General features: G+C 61.6%; 1 protein-coding gene across 1 annotated transcript in view; it reads right to left on the bottom strand.

Annotated features, from left to right (window-relative positions):
* WNT7B (Wnt family member 7B) overlaps nucleotides 1-21,971 on the bottom strand; it is a 49,462-nt gene that overhangs the window by 5,686 nt on the left and 21,805 nt on the right. Inside the window, exons 2-3 of the mRNA XM_045779997.2 lie at nucleotides 18,125-18,351; nucleotides 2,994-3,265 (exon numbers count right to left, since the gene is read on the bottom strand). Coding sequence (XP_045635953.1) covers nucleotides 2,994-3,265; nucleotides 18,125-18,351 — 499 coding nt within the window. The remainder of the gene's footprint in view (nucleotides 1-2,993; nucleotides 3,266-18,124; nucleotides 18,352-21,971) is intronic.

Below are 21,971 nucleotides of genomic sequence, written 5' to 3'. Positions count from 1 at the left end.
CCTTCCGCACCTGCTGCTCCCGCCCCTCCACTCGAGACCACACAGCAGGGTAGCCGCTCAGTAAAGACCACACTGCCCACAGGAGGGCCGGGCAGGGAGGCCATGGCCTTGATCTCGCAGAAGCTGGTGGTGAGCAGGTCTGCTCAGCCTGTCTGACCCTGGCCCACCGGGGACATGGTGGGCTGAATAGTGTCTCCCCACTTGGAACCTAGGGATGTGACTTTATTTGGAAATAGGTCTTTGCAGGTGTAATTAAGGCTAGAGATGAGGTCGTCCTGGATCAGGGTGCGTCCTAACCCCAAAGACACATGTCCTTGTAAGGGACAGAAGGGAAGTCAGACCCAGAGGTGGAGGCTACGTGCAGATGCGGGCAGACAGGACGATGAGGCCACAAGCCAAGGAGCACCCGGAGCCGCCAAGAGGCAGGCAGGGTCCTCCGCCAGAGCCGTCAGAGGGTGCGGCCCTGCTGACCCCTGGATTTAGGACTTCTGGCTCCAGAATGATGAGAATAAATTTCTGTTGCTTTGAGCCATCCAGGCCGTGGGACTTCGTGTGGCATCAGTGTGCTCGCTTCCCACCCAACTTGCTGAACTCCGGGGCCCTAGAGGGCCAGAGGCGGCCTGGACAAAAAAGATGGGGACCAGCTGGGGTGCCCTATGAAAATCCGAACTCGGTTCTTATGGAAACCTCAAAAGCCATGGCCCCCCACCCCACCCCTACCACCATGATCAGTGCTGCTGGGGGCAGAAGGACCCCTGCCCCCCAGGGTCACGGCTGCCATCACCAGTGGCCTTTGCCAAGGGCTCCGGCTACACGTGCGCTCCACAGCTCAGGGTCGGGGGCTGTGGGAAGGACCGCAGGGGAGGGGGACAGGTATGTTATGTCTACTGCGCGGACGAGCAGACTGAGGCTCAGAAGAGGACTCGCAGACAGGCAGGGGCAGCGCTAGCCCCAGAATCCTGGCTGCTGACCCCTGTAAGAGCCCTTTCCTGCAGCCGCCCTGCCCCGCTGGGCCCTCTCCCCCACAACCTGCCTCTCCCCTACCCCCCATCTCAGTTTACAGCGTCACGGTTCAAAACCCGACCTGCTGACTCTCCTACACCCAGGTCCCTGGCCCTCAAGCCCCATCCCTGCCTCAGGGACCTGCCATGACGCCTGTGGCCCAGAAGCCAAAATCCAGCGTGGCCGTCATGGCCCCCTTCACCAAGAAGCCCATCCCACACGCCAGTCTCCTCGCACACAGCCCGGCCACCCTGAGCTGGGCCAGTGGCCTCACTGCACACAGCACATGTGACCCACGTCGCACTCCCACCCTACCCACCCCAGCCCCCAGCCCTGCCTCAGTTGCGCTCGTCCCACTGCCCGGAGTACCCTTCACCACATCTCTGCTGCTTCCTTGGACACTCCCCCACCAAGCGCTAACCAGAGCTCAGGCCTCAGGAGCCACCAGGGCCTCTGCTGCCACTGTGGGCCTCTGTGTCCCCATGTATGAAATGGAGATAGTAAGACCTTCCTCCCAGGGGCGCTGGAAAGCCCCTCCTCAGGACGTAAGCTACTGCAGAGGCTCAAGGGGCGTGGTCCCTTCGAGGGCTCAGAGAACCTCCTCCTCCAGGGAGTCCTCCCCATATCTCCAGGTACAGGAACCTTGCCTTGCTCTGCCTCCCCTGGCACAGATGGAGAGCTGACTGTGCCCACAGGCCATCCGTGACCTCCTTGGCAGCAAAGACTGTATCACTCCTTCTTTTATTCATCCATCCGTCCATTCATCTGACAATAATTAAATAACCACTGGCTGCTTACGTCTACAAGATAAAGCCAATCCCTTGCCCTGGCATTCGAGGCCTGTCCCGGGCCAGCCTTTGCTTACTTCTTGAGCAGCCCGCCCCTGCTCCAAGTGCCAGCTCCTTCTGCCTGGGCTCTTCCCAGTGCTGCCATGTCCTTCAAGGCTCCGCTTGGACATCACCACCCCCAGAAAGCTTCTGCTTCCTCCCCTGAGGTCTCCAAGCTCTCACTGCTCCGGGGTATGTCCTCTGCACCCCTCATGTGGACCCAGCTGGTGCCCTGGGAGCCCCCACAGCCAGGGCCATGCCTTCCTCCCCCTTGTCTCCCATGCCCAGCCAAGCTAACGCCTGGCACAAAGAAGGGGTAGGGAGTGTTTGTTGAGTGAACGAGCGAGCAACTGGTGGCCTCTGCTCTGGTCCCTGGGGCAGAGGGCAGGCGAGTCTGTCTCATCCTGCAGAGACCCGCGGGCCCGGGTGCCCTGGGCGCAGCTCCTGGGGCTGGGGAGCCAGACCTGGAGAGGCGTTCCGCTCGGCTGGCGCCCTATCTCGGGCCATCTTGCCGCCGTGGCGGCCGCTCCTCCCAGACCGGTATCTGGGGCCCTCATCTCCCTGAGGCAGGGCTGGGCTCGCCCTGACTTCTGCCCCAGTGTGGTCCTCCTGGACGCCCTCCGTTATTGCCCCACCACGGTGCTCTGCCGCAGGGGTGAAGCCGGCTGCTCCTCGGCACCCCCTCCCCGCCTTGGAGTTTCCAGCCTTCCTCGGGAAGTTGCCTCCTGGGAACATCCCTCCCGCCATCTGTCGGGGCCATCTGAGCCAAAGGCGGCCTCCTCCAGGAAGCTTTCCCGGTGTGCTGGTATGACCCGTCTGGTACCAGGGCAGGGACAGAGGACTGTGGCCCAGGGGCCACCCCTCCACTCGGTCCTGGCCTCAGCCCTGCCTGCCAGCCGCTGAGGACCGGAGCCCCACTCCCAGCCTCAGTCTGCGCACCTCTGGAATGGGAAGAGTCAGGCCTGCACCTTCATGCTGCCCGGAGGGTCAGACGGGACGTCGTGCCCCCACCACACATCTCCGGGCTCCGGGCCCCCAAGCACGCCCCCCCCCCCGCCCCGCCTGGGGGAGGCTCGGGGCAGGCGAGAGCCCAGGTGAGGCCGCAGCCCTCTCGTGCCCGGCCTGCCCCCCCCCCCCCGGGGCCGCGCCCGGCGCCTGCCCTACCTTCCTGCCGGCCTCGTTGTTGTGCAGGTTCATGAGGCGGCGGGCGTTCTTCTTGATCTCGCGGGCGTCCACGAAGCGCCGGGAGAAGTCGATGCCGTAGCGCACGTCGGCGGAGCAGCCGCCCCACTTCCAGCCCTCGGCCTGGTTGTAGTAGCCCTGCTTCTCGCGGTCGCACCCGCAGTTGCTCAGGTTACCCTGGCTGCAGGCGGCCGTGACGGCGTGGGCCACCCCGGCTGCGGTGATGGCATAGGTGAAGGCGGCCTCGCGGCTCCCTGCGGGGGGATGGGGTGCGCACGGTGAGGCCCCGTGGGTCTCAGCCGGTCCTGCAGCTGGGCCGCCGTGTGCCCCCGGCCTCGGCGCCAGCCCTCTCGGAGCTGCTGACTCAGCGAAGTGGGGCCGTCGGATCCCGTCGTGCAGGGCCGCGCAGAGGACGCCGCCTGGCGTTCAGTGGGCACTCAGTGAGAGCCACGGCCCTGCCACGAGCACGTGAGACCCCCTTCTCTCCCCGTCCCAAGAGCCTCAGCTGGAGAGGTACAGTCTCCCCAACCCTGGGAGAGAGCCGTGGTGGGCCCTGCGCAGAGGCCTGTGGGGTGCCCTGCCCCCCTCCCCTCTGCCCACCTCCGGGCACTTGTGCTGATATCCGTGGCGCATGCACCCACCAGCCAAGAACCAGGCAGAACCACGCAGCTCGGAGCGCCCCAACTCCAGGCTCTTTGTTGCTGCCTCCCCGTCTCTGACCACCCAGGGTCACCCCATTGCCAGGCCCCAGCTCCCTGGGCCTCTCCTCTCTTCCAGCACCCCTGCTTGGCTCAGAGGCCCCCGAGCTGCGCAGTCCTTGGGTGCCGGTCCTGCCTGACTCCTTCACGCTCCAGCCACGCGCCAGGGGCCACAGTGCAGTTTAGGCACCACCCCGCACTGTCACTGCTTCTCCTCTGCCTGAGCTGGACGGGGAAGGCCCTCGGTCCACGCCCAGCTGGCTTCCCCATCCCTCTCTCCCTGTCCTCTGCCCAAAACAACGACTCTTTCCTTCCGGTGCTACTCATGTGCTCCTGGGGGTCTCCTGGTCTTTTTAATGGAATTTCCTTCCCCTTCCCAAATCCTAATGACCTTCCAAGGCCCGTTCCAATGCCTCCTCTTCCAGGTAGCATTTCCAGACTGCCAGCCAGCAGGGGGCCCTGGCTGCCCCCTCTCCCTCCGTCACAGATCTGACTCCTCATTGCACTTGACGCTGTCCACCGGGTCGGCTCTCGTCCTGGCTCCACAGGGGCCCACGGCCTCCCAGATGGATGGGACCAGCGCTAATCCATCTTTATTCTCCATGAGCTCTGGCTGGGCCCTGGGCATCCTGCCACCCTGTCCTGGCGTCTCTTGCCCACGAGCTCCGAAGCTCTCTGCAGGCCACGGGCAGGTCTGTGTGGCCCCCAGCAGCTGGCACTGTGGGCGTGGAGATCAGTGACTTCCCTGTGCTTGCACAGACCCCGTGCCTGTGACCGCCACTATCCCCATTACTGGGGCTAGAGTGATCGCCCCCAGATTGAAAGAGGGTTGAAGGTCAAGTTGTGTCCTTTCCGTGAACATCCATTAAGCACTACCTGCATGCCACTGTGATCGGCCTTGAGTATGTGCTCTGGGGTCTACCTCCTCACCTACCAGCCTGCTGGGGGGTGCTTCCCCTGGGGGGGGCTCTCCCTCTGTGGGGTTTCTGTTCCCTGGGGTTTCTCCCATCTGGGCTAAGGACCAGGGTAGGACCTACTGGTCTTGGAGGCCCAGTGCAAAGGAGGCTTTGGTTGACCTCTGCCCTCAAGGAGGGACCACAGCTCCCTGGAAATGTCCCTCCTCTGAGAAGAGCTAAGGGACAGTGGTGCTGGGCATTCCTTCCTCCCCAGCAAGACTGGGGTCTGCAAAAGACACAGGGCTGCCACGGGCTTCCTGTCCAGCCTCTCCCCCTTTCCGGGCCTTTCCTGCCCACACCCACCCCCCACCCCGCCAGGGTCAGTGCACGACTCCCCAGGACCTGCCGACCAGCAGGCAGCATGGGGCTCTGCTCCCCTGGCACCGCTCCTGTGAGAAGCGTCTCAGCACAATTGCCCTTTGAGGAGCAGCGAGGAGCCCCCAGCCAGGCACTGTGGAGTGGGCTGGCTGGGAGCTCCCAGGCAGACACAGGGTCAAGCACCGGGAGAATATGGGGCTCACCCTCCCTGGCTTTAAGTTAGGTCAAGGCGATCTGAAGGGAAGGGCATCAGGTTACCGAGCTCCGTGCTGTTGCTGTTGCCCAAGCCCAGCGGGGCCTGCTGACAAGCTCACACACATGGACACATAAAGCACACATGGCAGGGGAGTGTGCAGTAAGCTATGTTGGGGCTCCCGGACAGGAGGTCACCACAGAGCTCTTTGAGAAGGTGCACAGGGGTCATGGAACCTCAAAGGGTGTCCCCACCTGCCTCCGTGAGGGGCGGAGTCAGGGAAGGCTTCCTGGAGGAGGTGACACCTTAGGTAAAGGGAGTCTTAACAAGAAGTTAGAGGTAACCCCCTGCAGGTGCATATGAGCGTGTGTGGTGTGTGTATGCAGAGTGTCTGTGTGGCCCGTGGCCATGTGCAGCGGGTGCATGCGCCCCTGGCAGCTGGCATGGCAGGAGCAAAAGTGCCAAGATGTGAAACAGGTTGCTTATGTGGTGCTAGAAGTATGAGCTCAAGTGTAGGAAGGAAAGAGGCCGTCGAGAGCTGGGGAAGCCAGTCGTGGGCGGCCAGAGAGATCCCCTGAAGTGCATGGTGCTTCCCGTCCTGGTGCCAGGGCCGGGGCTGTGGCCTTGGTTCCCGAGCCTACTCTGGCTCCGGGAACGATGAGCGAGCAGGTCCCAGAGCTGCACTTCCCGCATCGTTGCTCTCACCCGCCAGCTCTCCCAGTGCGCCGGACACCCTCACGCTCACGTCTGTTCTCACCGAGCGCTCAGTTGGCAAGGCAGGCTCATCACTGTTCCATCCCACAGGCGAGCCTATCAAACTAGGGGTTAGTGGCCGGAGCAGGATCTGAACTCAGGCAGTGGAATCAAAGCCCAGAGGGGCCCAGGGAGGGACTCAGGGCCTGGGGCTCATCGTGGTCTCTTTGCAGCCAAGCGACTTCGGGCAGAAGAGACAGGAGAAGAGGCCCCTCCAGGGGCCCTTGGGGAGAAGATGCCGCATTTGGACCACCTGTGGACTTTGGGGCTCAGCGACTGGTCGGCAGGTGAACGCGGGTGGGAGCTGGCCTCACAGAGGGCAAGTCACAAGCTCGGCACCCGGGAGGTGAAATCTCAAAGGATTGTGCAATCAACACCCAGAGGCCTGGCCGATGGAGTTACAAGTCCCACGACCAAGCCCTGCCTGAGCTGGGACGGTGTGGGCGTTCCCCCAGAAGCCCAACCCTCCTCTGCCCTAAATTCAACCTGGCGCCTCCCACGTCCTGCTGTCCTGAAGCCCCCAGGCAGGCAAGCAGGCACAGAGGGCCGTGCACTTGGAGGACATTTCTCGAAAGCCTCCCTTCCATCCTTTGTGCGAGTTCTGGCATCCCCTGGTTTATACCCATGCCCAGCACAGACTCCCAGTTACTCATCAGTTACTCACAGGGCGGCCACTCCCACTAATTCCTTTTTTATTTGGTTTTAATGAGCCAAACCCTCTGTCTCGCCATGAAGACAAGGGAGAGGTGATCGGGGAGCGAGTGGCAGTTCGGGGAGACTCACGGAAGGTGACGTTAGGTCTTAGATCGGGGGTTTCACGGCCCCTGCTCTCTGCACACACACCTCGTGTCATTCTCACGACAGCCCCACGGGGTGGGATCATCACTGTGCCAACCCACAGAGCTCGCTGCTGCCTCATGGCCTTCACAGTGTGTGCGGGCATGGGGAGTGGGGACCGTCACTCCTGGGGCCATTTGCCAGCCCCGGTGCACTCTCTCAAAACCTCCTCCAGAGGAGTGGGTGTTGGGTTTAGGAAGAAGCCCCTCGAACCTCTGGGCCTTGCTCAGTAACTGCGGGTGGCTCTCCAGACCTCTGAGATGACCTCAGGCCCCCAGGGCCTGGCCCCACCCATCTCCTCCTACCATTCCCCGCTGCCTAGTTTGTCCAGGCCCACCTGGGGGCAGATGCGCACACCACTAGGCTTGAATAGAGAAGTGGCCTGGTTCCCTGATGCCCACCCAGATGGGCGCCAGCCCCGCTGCTGCCCAGGTCCACGTGTCTGCAGCTCCCCATGCTCTGGACACAGCAGGGATGCCCCTGCTCCCGGGAGCCCCGTCGGGGAGGCACCATCCTCTGGGCTCTTGCCAGGGGCCCCTTGGGCTGTAGGGGTGGTGAGCAGGACCCAGCTCTGCTTACTTTGGGTCCCCCCAACATTGTCCCCAAGCCCTGCACACGACCAGGTCTGGGGCTGGGCGCTTTACACACTTCGCCTTCTTTTATCTCCGTAGCAGCCCCCTGAAATCAGTCGGGTTGTTCAGACCATCTCAGGGATGGGAGCACTGAGCCAGCCTCCAGGCGGGAAGAACTTTGCTCCAGGTGCCGGGGGCAGCGGCCGTCTGAGCTCAGCAGCTGCTTCAGGTGTGACCAGTAAGGGGCAGCTGGGTAAAGGCTGCACGGGGTTCTGCTGGGTCCTCCAGCAGTCAGGGGCATGCGTTAGTTCCGGGAGGCCCAGGGGTCCCTCCTGGGATCCAGAGCCCACCCCAGCATGGCTCTGCAGCCTTAGACGCTGAGGCCAGCATCCGCCTCCAGCAGGATCCCCAGAAAATGCGAGAGGCAGGCAAGCCGCACGTTGGCCACCCCCACCTCCGTGGACTCATGAGCCCTGGGGTGGGTCCCTGCACACACGTCTGTTTCTGGTTCCTGGCAGGTCAAGGCGAGAACCATTAGCCCTGCAAGGCCCAAGGTGTCAACAAAGCAGAGCGAGTAGTGGGACACTAAGGGAGGAACAGGCAGGAGAGCACTGGACCTGGATCCCTATGTGCCGTGTGGCTCCAGGCAAGTCACACACCCTCTCTGAGCCTGTGTCCCCATTTGTCAAGTGGGACTCAAAATTCTCACCTGCTCCACTGCCCCAGGAGCAGCTCTGAGAGCAAACAGGACAGACGGGCATTGCCTTCACCATCCCCAAATGGAGAGCAGGCCTGAGGCGGCTGGGGTGGACCGGGTGAAGCCCAGGGCTTCCAGAACAGGCCCAGATGTCACCCAGCTTCCTCCCAGGGGCCGACCCCATCGGTTCTGCCCAGCTGCCCCCTCCACACATATTCTGGATAAACCCAAAATATCTGGAGCAGCAGAATCTTCAGAAACCACTGCCATGTGGGTAAACGGAGGCACCAGGCCCCCTCAGAGACTACCCAGCTCTATTCCTTCTTTCGCCTAAGTTGTTTAAAGTCAAGCCCTCACCGATCCTGCTGGGAGCCAGGCTCAGAGAGAGAGCAGACGCAGCCCCCTACCCACTCCATGCCTTCACAGTGCCAGCCAGGCCTCGATGCCCAGGGTGAGGGGACCGGCCCAGGACAGCAGGACATCGTCCATCCTGTCATCCTCTCACCCTGACCTCAAGGAGGACACTCGGCACCAGGCAGACCTTAATAGGCAGCTGTTGGAGGGACAAATGCCTCCTGAACAAAGCGGGGCAGAACTGAGCTCCCCCACCCTCCCGAGATGGAGCTGGGGGCTGAGCCCACCCTCCCCACGCCCCCGATGCTCCCCTCACTGTCCACCTAAAGCCACCTGCCACTTCGGGCTGTGGCATACTATTTTTAGAAGGCCATACTTGAGCTCATAATGACCTAATTCACTGCAGGTCTGGGGAGGCAGGGTGGGAAGAGCACTTGGTTTGCTTTTAGAAGGCGAGTCGAGAATCTGAGACCTCAGAGCTAAGGACCACCCAGTGCCATTCCTCTGTCCTCAACCAGGAGCCTGAGGCCCAGACAGAGTCAGCATGCTGGCCCATGTCACACAGCAGCTCAGAGTGGGGGAGTCCAGACCCGAAGTTCTGAAGTGACGCGGGGGGTTCAGAGGTCTGGGCCCACACACACTCCCAGAGGGGAGGTCAGAGTCTGACACCTGGAGTTCAAGTCTAGACCCTAAAATTGGCCAGTTGAATGACCCTGGACCAGTCAAGGGGACCTTCATGCCTCCGTCTCCCCACCTACCAAACGAAGATAATAGCTCCGATATGGCCAAGTGGCTGTGCCAGCGGGTCTGGGGGGCAGGCCTGACCCCACAAGTGGCACGCCACACATGGGTCTCCGGGGGTGTAACTCTGCGTGCCTGCACACGTGTGGCCCTGGGCACACACCTGGGCTTCCGCATGGATGCGGCCCCAGTGAGTGAGCGAGCGCGTGGACCTGCGCACGTCCCGGGCTGGGAGCCAATGCCGTTCGGTGTCCCTTGCCTCTCCACCAACCTGTACTGGCCCCCCTTAAATATGGCATTTTCTACAAGCCAACCATCAAAAGCCAAATAACCTAATGAAAAATGGACAAAGGACCCGAAAAGACATTTCTCCAAAAACAGTATAATGACAGCCAGTAAGCCCAGAAAAAAGGCTCAAGCATCCTGAGCCATCAAGGAAATGTCCACTGAAACCACAGTGGGATGGCACTGCACCCCCACCAGGATGGCTAAAACAAGACGGACAGACAGTAACAAGTGTCGGCACAGACGCCAGACACCAGAACGCTCACGTGCTGTCGGAGGTGGGGGGGGATGGAAAACGCCTCAGCCACTCTGGAAACACTTGGGCAGCTCCTCAAAAGATTAACCATACAATTACTGCAGGACTCAGAAACCCTGTGAGGGTGCAGCCCCAGGAGAAACGAACACGTGAGTCCAGGCAGAAATTTCCACATAAATACGGCAGCGCCGTTTGCAACAGCCCCAGTGTCCGTCGGCAACGAACGGATAAACAAGAGGTGGGCTGGCCAAAACACGGAATAGTCCCCCTGCCACAGACAGGACGCAAACACGGACACACGCTCCAACGTGGAGGGACATCAAAAACGCGTACGGAGTGAAAGACGCCAGCCACAAACGGCCATCTAGTGTACGATCCCACTGATAGGAAATTTCCAGAATAGGAACATCCGTAGGGACAGAAAGCAGAGGAGTGTTGTCAGAGGCTGGGGGCTTGGAGGGTGACGGCTGAAGGGTGCGGGGTTTCTTTTCGGGGGGATGACAATGTTTGAAAGTTGAAGGCGGTGATGGGTGAACAGCTCTGTGAAGAGACTAGAAACCACAGACCTGGACGCTTACACGGATGAGCTGGGGTGTGCGGATTCCACCTCACCAGGCTGTCTTAAAAGCACACAGCACTCGATGGTTTTTAGGCGTCGTGCACCGCTTGTCCCTATGTAAACACTCACGGTTAGGATGCTGGGCTCAGAGGAGGCAGGTGACTGGCCCAAGGTCACACAGCAGGCCAGCCACAGAGCTGGGATCTTACCTGGGACCCCAGAGTCACGCTCAGACTGCTCCCCACCTGCCGGACAGGGACAGCACACTGTCCTGCCTTCCACCCTGCTGACCGTGCCTGCGACCTGGGCTGGCCGGCGTCCCCTGCCATCCTCTCTATTACCATCCGGCACCCCCAAAACCGAGCACAGCTGCCCTCCTGGCCAAAACACCAGAACCCCAGGGGTGAGGCCCCCAGCTCTGGGCCAACCACACAGCTGACGGGGGCTGACAGGCTGGGAGGGGGTTCCCCAAGAGCATTGGCAGAGGGCCACGGTCAGAACCATGGAGGGTCAGCAGGACAGGTGACTGGGATGGTGGGTGCCCAGGGAGGGCCCCTCTTGGGGATATCCTGCATGATGAGAGACACGAGCCATGCACAGGTGCAGGGAACAGTGTGCAGGCAGAGGATACTGCAAGGCTAAGGCCCCAAGAAGGGGATGAGATGGGCATGAGCAGTCCAACCCCATGGAGAGGGTAAAACATGAAATGGGCCACACCGCGTCGACTTGGGGAGCCCGTGGGGAGGGAGCTGGACTTTAAGAAGAGGAGGAGCCCCTGGAGGGTGCCGCTGTGACTGACATTGACAAGGCCCCTCCGGCACCGTGGGCGGCACGGCGGGAGCAGGGCACAAGGGTCTGAGTAAGAAATGCTGGTGGCCTGAGAGGTGGAGGAGGTGAGGACGGCCGGGCTTGGGACACAGTCTGAGGGTGGAAGCAAGAAGACCAGCAGACGCGGCTCCGTCGCCGGCCCTGGGCATGCAACCCCCTGGCTGAGTGGTATCCCAGCACACGCAGGGCTCAGGCTCGGGGGCTCCAGCACGAGGCAAGGACAGTGGGGGTCCGGCGGCCCCAGACACACCTCCAAGCCCAGCGAGGTCCCAAATCCCTATGTGCACAGTTGAAGAATGGGAGCCCAGAGCCCTGGCCCACCAGGCGCCCCACCAGCCTGGCCTGGGCTTCCTGCAGGGGCCTGGCCTGGGCCCCCCAGGTCTGATCTGGACTCCACCAGGGACAGGTGGGTGGGCTGCCTCGCCCCTCCATGCCTGTTTCTGCACCTGTTACAGGGAGGTCGTCAAGCACCCGCCTCACAGGGGCCCTTACCACAAGGGGGAGTTTGTGCGGGGGGTGGGGGGGGCTCGCAGCAGCTGGGACGCGGGAGGTGCACCATGCACGAGGGCTGCTCTCACTCTCCATCTCAGAACGGCTGAGACCTGGGCCTGGAGTGGGCGTGCGGGTTGCCAAGGCTGTGCTGGGGCAGTGCGGGGGCGGGGAGGGGTGCACGTGTGTGCGTGCCTCCGTGTGTGTGTGTGTTGCCCTCTGTCCCTCTTTCGGTATGTCTCTGTCCTTCTTTCTTGGGCTTTCTCCTTCTCTTTCCCTCTGTCCCCATCTGTCCCTCTGTCTCTTTCTGGCCCCACCCAGCCCCCATCCCAGCTCACCTGTGGCTGAGTCAGTGTCTCCACACTGAGCCCTTCCCTGCCCTTGTCATAAACAGAGCACTGGAAAAAGCCACGCCAGGTCCGAACACGCCGGCACCCCCGAGTGCCCGAGGCCTTAGTTCTGACCCAGTGAGGCCATCACACGCCACGCAGCAGCCCTCGAGGTGGGCTGTGCTCCAGCTGGGCTCGGGGTCACCAGGCCCAGAGGGGGCGGAGCCTGGCTTCAGGCCACGTCTCGAGGGGCTGCATGAGCGGGCGCCTCAGGATCTGTGTCCCAAGCTGGGATGGCCTTCTAGGCGTTTCCACCCCTCACCGGAGCTCTGGGGAGCCTGGGAAGGCCTCTCGTGCAGCCCCGGCTTCCGGCAGCCCCTCTTGTCAGGGAGGTCAGCCTCATACAGCCTGCCCTCGTGAACAGTCCCTCGTCCTGCTGTGGGGAATGAGCCACTGCTGATGTGTGGGGATGCGGCAGCATCAGAACCCCTCCCCCACCGCCAGGCTGTCCTCTGGCCCCCTGGCGACTGGAGTCCTGCTGGGACACAGGGCTGGACTGCCAGGTTCAAATCTCTAGGCCCTAACGCTATGTGACCTTGGGTGAGTCACGAGCCTCCCGTGATCCTCGGTCTCCCCATCTGTGGTGTATGGACAGTAGACCTGGGATGAGCAATATGGAAGGGTCCACCCGCAGCTGGCCTTGGAGGGGCTGCCGTCATAACAGAAACAAGCCTCTCATCCCCAAAGCAGGAGGAGTCGGGCTCTGAGACTGGCCTGGGCCCTGCCAGGCCTTGACTCTCTGAGGCCATGGGCCAAGGGAGGCCCACCCACCCCATGATCTGTGTCCTGCCTCTCCACGAGACCCTTGGGCAGAAACCCAGTGTGGGTGCTGAGGAAGTGGAGGGCCTTCCTGCCCCCCATCCTGAGGAGAGACCCCAAGTCCTGGCTGAGTCCTGGCCCCAGCCTCAGCCCCCGGTACGGGTGGGTAGACAGGGAGAGCGCCAGCTTGCGCCCAAGTAGCACAGCGGGCCCGAGCAGCTGCCTCGCCCGCTCCCCCAGGGCATTCTGAGCGCGAGGTTCCAAGAACAGGGCCAGGTGGTCTCCACTCCGCCTCCCGGCAGCCTGCCCCAGGACTGACATACAGCAGGCACTCAATGCATGCAGGCTGAACACCAGGCACCACCAGCGCAGTCCCCCTCACACTCCCGCCCTGCCCCAGGAAGCAGCCGGCGAGCGACCCTCTGGCCTCCGTCTCCTGGGAGAAGAGAGTCGGAGCTGGGTTCAAGTGTCCACGCCAGCCCTGCCCAGGCTGCGCCACCTATGTCATTGAAGGGAAGTGAGAATAAGCAGGTGGACGTCATTTTAGTAACATTGTTTATTTAGCCGATACGGCCAAACATGACTGTGTCAGCATGGGATCATTGTAAAGACCAGCAAAGAGATGTTTTACTTGCTCTTTTCCTCTGGAGTCTTCAAAATCTGTTGTGTACCTGACACTTAGGGCACCTCTCCGTTTGTGTGCACCGGCCAGCAGTGGCCCTGGAGCCCTCGTCCCTCCTGGGAACCAATGTCACACCTCCCCAGTGCCCAGCTGGCAAAACCCCAGGCAAGGCCCCTGGGGCACACAGTCAGACCTCTCCTCCAAGGATCTCACCAATGGCTGATTTGGAAGCCTCAAGACCCTCATCTCCCAGACACTCAGACGTAAGTCACTCTGCCCCCTCGGATTGTCTAGGAAGCGATGGCCTTTGCTGAGCCCCTACTGCAGAGCCAGCTGCCAGCCCCAGGCGGCCACGTGAGCCAGGATTAGGGGCGGCCCCTATGCCTGGTCATGTCTGAGGCTGCACATGATGGGCGGGACTCAGTGTTCCATGGCAGCTGGGGTGGGGGTGGGAGCTGGAGTGCACAGAGCCGCGGCCCCCGTGTCCGTGCCAGTGGGTCCCATGGTGCTCGGGGCTCGGGGCTCAGGCGGGGCGGGGGGGGCAGTGGCTGGAGGGTGCCAGTGTTCGAGAGAAGTCCCTCTCCTGTTCAGAACCTTCCCTGCCTTCTGTGGGGCCCTCGGGGTCCCTGCACCACAGCTCTGCCCCCTCGCCCGGGCTCTGATCTCCCAGCTCTCTGGTTCACCCTCCCAACGTTCCTGGAAAACACCATCCACTTTCCTGCCTCTGGGCCTTGGTATCTGCAGTTTGCTCTGCCTGGAACCCCCTCCCTGCGCTCACCCCAGGCTGGTCTGGGGCACTCGGATTCTCTCCGGTGTCTCATCTCCTATGTCACCCTGTCAGGAAGCGCCTGCCAACAGTCCCGACCCGATTGCTGTGCCTGTAAGAAATGCCCTGCTTGCTCCGGGTCCCCAGGGGCCCAAGCTTCTAACAAGCATCCCCAGAAAACAAGTTCACCCCTCAGCTCTCGTGTCGTGCCCCTGTACCCCAGGGCAGAGGGGCTGGGGACACATTTACCCCCCTCCCCAAGTTCCCCAGCTAACAGAAGAGATGGGTCAGGAGGGGCCTGGTCACAAGCATTCATCGAGAAATGAGGAAATGGGCCTGGGCTAGGCTCGGGTTGCAGAGAGTGGGGGCCACCAGATGTGAGGTGACACCATGTGTGGGTCTCGACTCCCTGAAGGGAGCGGAGCAACTGGCACTAGGGCAGAGGCGGGGGGGTTGGGGGCTCAGGGCAAAGCCAGCACAGCACCATCATTAGCAAGATTGATCTCATATGGAGTAGTGAGCTCCCCATCCCTGGAGGTGTACAAGCGCCAGCACCAGGTGCTGGAAAAGGGGTTAGAACTTTGCACAGGGCTTCATTTCCCCATTGAGGGGTTTCCCTTCAGCTCTCAAGATTTAGGCATGGCCCAAGGTCACAGGCAAGGCCTGAAGGGGGCCGTCCCACCTACCCAGGCCGTCCCCCCACTTGGGGCCAATCATTAATTGGCACCGCTTGACTGGCTGCTCCCATGAGTGCCCCCGGCTGCTTGCCAGCTCATGGCCCGTCTCCCATCTCGTGCCCGGGGCAGCCGCATGCCTCTGACATGGGCCGGCTTTGCCGCTCGGCCCCACTTCCCGCTCGTGACTCCCAGCAGCTGGGCTCTGGCAGGAGCCAGGTGCCTGCTCAGACCACCGTCACGGCGCCCGCAGGACTCCCGACGCCAGAGCCCTCCCTGCTGAAATGGGAGCTGGGCGGCCCTTCACAGGGGCCAGCCTGGAGCCAGGGAGGACTTCAAGCAGGGCCAGAGGCCTCAGCCCAGGCGGTTGGGGAGCCCGCCCCTCCCACCCCTGGGGCAGAGTGAAGGGCGAGCTGAGCCGGCCCGGGGCTAAGAGACTCTGAGGGTGGAACTCCAGGATGTGACTGGCCTGGCTGTGGACAGGACGAGCCAGGTTGGGGTGAGAGGGCCTTCTCCAGGGCAATCAGATGTGAATAAGCAGAGCAGAGGGGCAGGGCCTCCCAGGGCTGCAGGCTGTGGGGGCAAAGTCTCAGAGGAGAAAGGTGTTGGCATGCTCTGGGAAGAGGAGGAAGTCAGCCAAGGAGAAGCTCTGGTTTCCTGAAGGGATGAAGGGGGGGGTGGTGATGTATGGCAGGGATTACTCAGACTCCCGGCTAAGGAGTTAACTTCATCCTGGGGCAATAGGGAGCTACAGCAGGTTTTGGAGGAAGGGAGTGACATGGCATGACCAGGGCTGGAGGAGAGGCGGAGGAGGCACTGACAGCTGCCAGGGGAGGGCCAGAGAGGCAGGCCCTGCAGGGACTGAGGGACAGGGCAGAGGGATGGACAGGGAAACACCAGGTTTCTGCTGAGACAACGGGTGCTCAGATCACGGGCAACGGCAAGGACGGCAGACTTAAGCAACAAGATGCTGAGCATGCGGAGCCAGAGGAGCCCGTGGGTCAGTCTTGCTGAATGGTCCCTGGGGAGCTGCCACGCTGGTCTTGGCCCCAGGGCAGAACTGACTGGGGCAGGGCTCAGGAGACCCAGCCAGAGAGACAAGAGGAAGCCCAGGTGAACTGGGGCCCAGGCAAGGAAGAGGGGATCCGTCGGCCACAGGACGGTCATTAACAGCCTGGACAGGGGGTAGCAGGAACAAGAAGGTGAGGGATGGGGGGTACTGGCTGTGGACAGCCTGCCAAAACGTTTGCCTCTGAAATGCTCGTGGAAGGGAGAGGAGGTGCCGTAGGGGGGCCCCCTAGAAGCAGAGCCCGAGACACCTATTCCCAAGGGGAGCTCGGGGCATGAGGAACACTGCACAGACCCCCACCCGCACAACAGCAGACTTTACACACACACACACACACACCCGCCACCTTGGTCCATCCAGGGCTGGAGCTGACCCTCCCCTCGGGCTAAGCTGCACAGCCTCCCGGGCTCCTGCTGGGCCGAGGCCTAGTCTCCCAGGAGGGACAGCTGTGAACTGTTGGCCGTGATCCAGGGGATGTGTGACGCTCAGTAAAGGAAATCTGGGTGGGCACTGGTGGTGTCCACATTGGGGGGACGACACGGGTTATGGGCTGCGGCCAAAGCCACTCCTCTTGGGCTTTTTATTGGCATTTATTGTGGACCACTGGTGAACCCCCCTGCCTGGGACCTGACCCTGAGAAGGGGCTCTGAGTGGCCACGTCTCCCTCACTGCCTGTGTCTCGTGGTCCCGAGTAAAGTCCAAGCCCCCACCCCTCCGTCAAGCCATGGGACCATGTCCACTGCCTGTTGCTCCGCACCGTGAAGAAGCAAGGTTAACAGACAGGGTGGCAGACGGGGATCCGGATCCGAACCCATCTCCGTCATGAGCAACCCTTGTGGCCGCAGTTGTGACCTCATACCTCAGCTGTGCTGTGGGGGCGCTCACAGCGGCCTCAGAGCCCGGAGTCTCAGGGGTGAGGGGCCAGGGAGGCAAGCGGACAGCTGGCAGAAGCAGGCACCGAGCAGGCCCGGCGCCGACGCCCTCCCACCTGCGGAGCATGGGGCACACAGCCCCGCCCGGCCCAGCCGCCACCTGTGGGGCGGGAGCTGCACTTGGGTGGTGGGGCCCTAGGGGGGTGCCACCCTCCCGCCTGCGCCAGGTGCCACCCACAGGCTGCTCACCACAAAGGGGCCCCGGGGGCTTTCCCCTGCACCACCCCCAGCCCTACGCAGGGCGTTCCAAGCCCCGCAGAGCTGGGCTCTGGCCTGGGTCCCAGCAGCTGTGGCTCCTCGGCCCGCTGGGATCGGAAGGACGTGTTGTGCCTACACGCTGGGGTCTGAAATAACAGGGCACCCCCTGCACGCCTGGCACGGTGCCCCCAAGTCATCACGCCCCCATCTGACCCTCCTGGAAGTGCAGGTTGCGTCAGCTCCCCGCCCTCACTAGTTCAATGGCAGTGTAGTGTGGACCTACTGCGTGCGGGCCCGGGAGCGCACTAGGGACCCAGACGAGGGCCCGCTCGCCAAGAGCTCGTGTTACAACTGAGGACACTGAGGCCCTGAGCGGCCCCAAGTGCCATGCCCAGGGTCACGCAGCTGGATTCCAATCGAGGTCAAGCTCTGGAAGTCTCACTTTTCCCTGTAAGCTCCCCTCAACCGGGCCTCAGTCTCCTTCCCTGTAAAATGGGCACCGTGGAGCCTCAGGGCTGTGTGAGGACACAGATGAAGCACGTGACCTAAGACTGTGCATGGCGCAGTGGGACACAGCAGCAGAGACCTGGCCACCCCTGCTTGGCATCCTTTGGTAGCTGCCATTGCCCATAGAATTGGACACCCAGCCCCTTCCCCAGCCCGCCTCCACCTGCACCCCCTCACCCCCCACCCTGCCCGCCAGCCCGTCGGACTCGGCGCTCCCACACGCACCAGCATCCCACGCGTCTCTGCTTGGCTCTCCCTCTGCCTGGAAAGCCTTCCACATAAACGGCACCATTTGCCTCCAGCCGCCCCCCCCCCCCCAAACCCCATGCAGGAACTCCTGCTCTTATCCCATTTCCAGATACAGAACGGACGCAGGGAGAGACGGAGAGGCGTGCCTAGTTCCGCACAGCGGCCGAGCAGGGCGCGTCTCTAAGCCCCTCACCGTGCTGTCCGCCGGCTACCCTAGAGCCCCACAGCCCGGCGAGACGCCCCTCGGCCACTCACACGGCTGGGTCTCCCTGGGGTGCTGGACCGCCCCCCCCCCAGGCCGGGCTCAGAGAAGGGTGCTGGGCAAGCGGCTCTAGCAGAGACACTGGGGTGCTGCAGCCCCGCGCGGCCTTCCGGGGTGGCCGGGTCCCTGCAAGCCCGGAGGCACCCTTACCTACTCGGAGCTCTTGCCCGAAGACAGTCTTCTCGCCGAGGGCGGAGCAGTTCCAGCGGCCGAAGCGGAACTGGTACTGACACTCGTTGATGCCCATCTGTGCCCCCTCCCCGATCACGATGATGGCATCGGGCCGGCTCTGGCAGATGGCGCGCTGCCGCGGGGCCAAGCCAGGAATCTTGTTGCAGATGATGTTGGCTCCCAGGGCCACGACGGATGACAGCGCTCTGCAGAGAGGGGAGAGGACACGGGGAGGTGAGTGGCAGCGCAGGGCCCCTCGCCCTCTGCCTGCTGTCCTGCCTCTCTCGGTCTCTCAGCCGGTGGGTTCCAGGCACCCACCACGTGCCAAGCTCTGCCACCAGGGCACAAAACACAGACCCCTGCCCTAGAGAATCCATTTCCCATTGACCAAAACGCATGATCCCAGCCCAAAAAGGCACTCACACCTGTGCCTTCTCAGCCTCGGAACGGCCGGAGCCATGGGTCACAAGTGCTGGGAGTCAACAGTCCCTCGGAATGCAAGGACCCCAGCTCCCCGTGCCTCTGAATCAGACACAGACCCTTCGGGTCAGAGAACTTCACACCTGGGATTCGATAACCATCAGCTCCGAACTGTCCACAGACACCCCCAAGAGCACACCCCAACTCTTGACCACTGGGCTCCCCCATCACTTGCAGCTCCTGGGCTCCCCTGGGGTTCCTGGGCCAGGCAGGTTGCTGAGCTGGCTGGCCGTGCTGGGAGGCAAGCCCACAGGGTCCTAATTCCAGTTGCAGCCCAGCTGTAATCTTGGGAAGGTGCTCTGCCTCTCTGAGACTCAGTATTCACAGCCATGAAATGGGCATATAAAGCATCTGAACCCTCCCCCCCACCACCACTACCACCACATAGGCTCAGACCAGACAACCACAGGGAGAAAGGCTGCACCCATGGGGACTGCTGTTGTCATTCACTCGTTTCTGGACCGCTGGGTCGACTCGGGGAGGAACCAGGAGCTGATGTGAATTGAGCACCTACTGTGAGCTGGGCTGGGCAGGGTCCTCTTTGCAACATTGTATCCTCAGAGTGGTCCCCTGGGGGGCGCCTTCCAGAGACCAGAGGGCACTTGCCAGGCTCACTCTGTTCACTTGAGATGTTATCAGCGTGTTTCTCTTCTGAGTGAGATTCACCTACCATACAGGTCACTGTTTTAAAGGGTACAGATTTGGGGTGCCTGGGTGGCTCAGTAGTTAAGCGTCTGCCTTAGGCTCAGGGCGTGATCCCAGAGTCCTGGGATGGAGCCCCGCATCGGGCTCCCTGCTCTGCTGGAAGCCTGCTTCTTCCTCTCCCGCTCCCCCTGCTTATGTTCCCTCTCTCACTGCTTGTCTCTGTCAAATAAATAAATAAAATCTTTAAAAAATAAAATAAAAAAAATAAAGGGTACAGGTCTGCAGCCCTTAGTCATGTTCCAAGACATTTCCACCCCCCCAGAATCAGCAGGCACTCCCTACTCCCTCCCCACCCCCAGGCCCTACGACCATGACTCTGCCTTCTGTTCTTGTGGATTTGCCAATTCTAGACCTTCCATAGAGATGCAGTCACATGGTATGAGCCCTTCCGTGTCCGGCCGCTCTCACTTAGCATCGTGTCTCCCAGGCTCGGCCACACTGTGGCAGGTGTCCGTGCTTCCATCCCTTCTATGGCTGAGTCACGTTCCATCATGCGGAGGGACCCCCTTCCGTGTGTCAGTGGGCCAGTTAGCGGCCACTGGGTGGGTTCCGCCTCCAGGCAGTTGTGAACAGGGCTGCTGTGAACACGGGCGCCTAAGTTTTTGTTTGAGTCCCTGTTTTCAATTTTGGGGGGCACATCCCTGGGAGTGGAATTGCTGGGTCGAATGGTCGTTCGTTTAGCTTTTTGAGGAACCACCAAACTGTTTTCCACCAAAGCACTACCACTAATTTGGTTTTGGGGTACCCAGAGGAGGAGGGACAGCAAGCGGGGAGGAGGTGGGGGCTGGTCTGGGCAACCGCTGAGATCCAGAGGGCCATCTGGCTTCCAAACCAGAGACCAGACTGGCTTAGTGAGGGACAAAGTGTGGGAATGAGGGGGACCACCAGGGGCTCCCCAAAGCTGACGTCCACGGCCCTGGCCTTGCAGCACCCTGAGCTCCCTGCTCCTGCCCACTGGCTGCCAGCCTCTTTCTCGAGAGAAACAAGTCAGTGTTTTTCCAGGGCAGCCAAGCACCCACAGCCAGCTGGGAAAGTCCCCGTGTGGCGCGAGCCCACAGCACGTGCCGCAAGCCGGGCCCCCCAGTGACACTCAATCCCCACGGCCCGCCCGCCCCACTCCCTAATCTGGCCAAGACCCCCCTGGGTCTCCCACGGGCACAATGGGCAGAAATGCCCGAGGCTGGCGTGGAGGAAGAGCATCTGGGCGGGCTGGGCTGGGAGCGGGCTGGAATCTGGGGAATTCAGCCCAAAGTAATTGTAGATGCTCAGAAAACCGACCCGGGGAACTGAGATGGATGGGAACCAGCCTCCAGGCCTCGGGACGGAGCCTGCTTTGGATCCTGGACACTAAAAGCAAGCTCCCCATTCCCAAATTCTTCCAGCAGTCTCCAGGCTGCAGAGCCCCCCAACTGCCTGGGGTAAGAACCCTGCTGGGGGTAGGAGCTTGGACAAATGGGTTCTGAATGGGGGACCCCAGGGGACTGAGGATGGACCCCAGGGGCCAAAACAGATCATTGCAGCCCTGGTCTCCCGCCTCCAGGCAGATCCCCCAACCCCCTGCCAGCACCCGGGTCTGATCATGTCACTCCCTTGCTCAAAGCCCATCCATTGCTCCCCAGGCTCCTTGGCGTAGAATCGGAGGCCCCCCGGGATCTGGCCTCCGACCACCCTGCCACCTTTGCCTGTGCTGGTCGTCTGCCCGGGCTGTTGCTCGTTTTCGCTTTTTTCTGTCTGGCAAACTCTACCTGCCTTGTGCCAAGTGCAAGTCCCCTGAGCTCAAACCCCTTGGCCCCAAGGCACGGAGAAAGCACACGGTGAGCTCTTGTCTTATCGAGCACCAACCTCACCCACGGGCTCTCACCGTGGCCCCTTCCACAGCCTTCCCAGCAGACCACAAGCACCTGAGGGCAGGACCACGTCCCAGGGAAATCTGGGGTGCCCGGGGCTGCCCCCTGGCGCTGTCCAGGAGTGTTTGCGGAATAGCTGAACAAATGAGTAACTACTCAAAGATGATGTCTGAAAGATCCCCTACCTCTTAATAACAAAAAGACAAGCCAATTTAAAAATGGTCAAAGGGGGGCGCCTGGGTGACACAGCGGCTAAGCGTCTGCCTTCAGCTCAGGGCGTGATCCCGGCGATCTGGGATCGAGCCCCACATCAGGCTCTTCTGCTATGAGCCTGCTTCTTCCTCTCCCACTCCCCCTGCTTGTGTTCCCTCTCTCGCTGGCTGTCTCTATGTCTGTCGAATAAATAAATAAAATCTTTAAAAAAAAAAATGGTCAAAGGACTTGAATAGATATTTCTCCAAAGAGCCGTAAATGGCCAACGAGCAAGTGAAAGGATTCTAAATATCACTGGTGAGGGAAATGCAAATGGAAACCTTCGAGGTGCCACCTCGCACCGCTAAGATGCCTACGGTCAAAACGACGGAAAGCACCCGGTGTTGGCAGGCTGTGGAGAAATTGGAACCCTCGTGCATCGCCAACGGGAACGCAAACCGGGGCTGCCACTGTGGACGGCAGTCAGGAAGTCCCTCAAAACGTGAAACACAGAATTACCAGGGGACCCAGCAATTCCACTCCTTGGTCTATGCCCAAGAGAACTGAAGACAGGTGTTCAAACAAACACTTGTGTACGAACG

Source organism: Ursus americanus, chromosome 17 (genome assembly GCF_024610735.1).
Source record: "Ursus americanus isolate L20-20 chromosome 17, mUrsAme1.1.p, whole genome shotgun sequence".
NCBI lineage: Eukaryota > Metazoa > Chordata > Mammalia > Carnivora > Ursidae > Ursus > Ursus americanus.
This window is presented reverse-complemented; position numbering and strand designations above follow the sequence as displayed.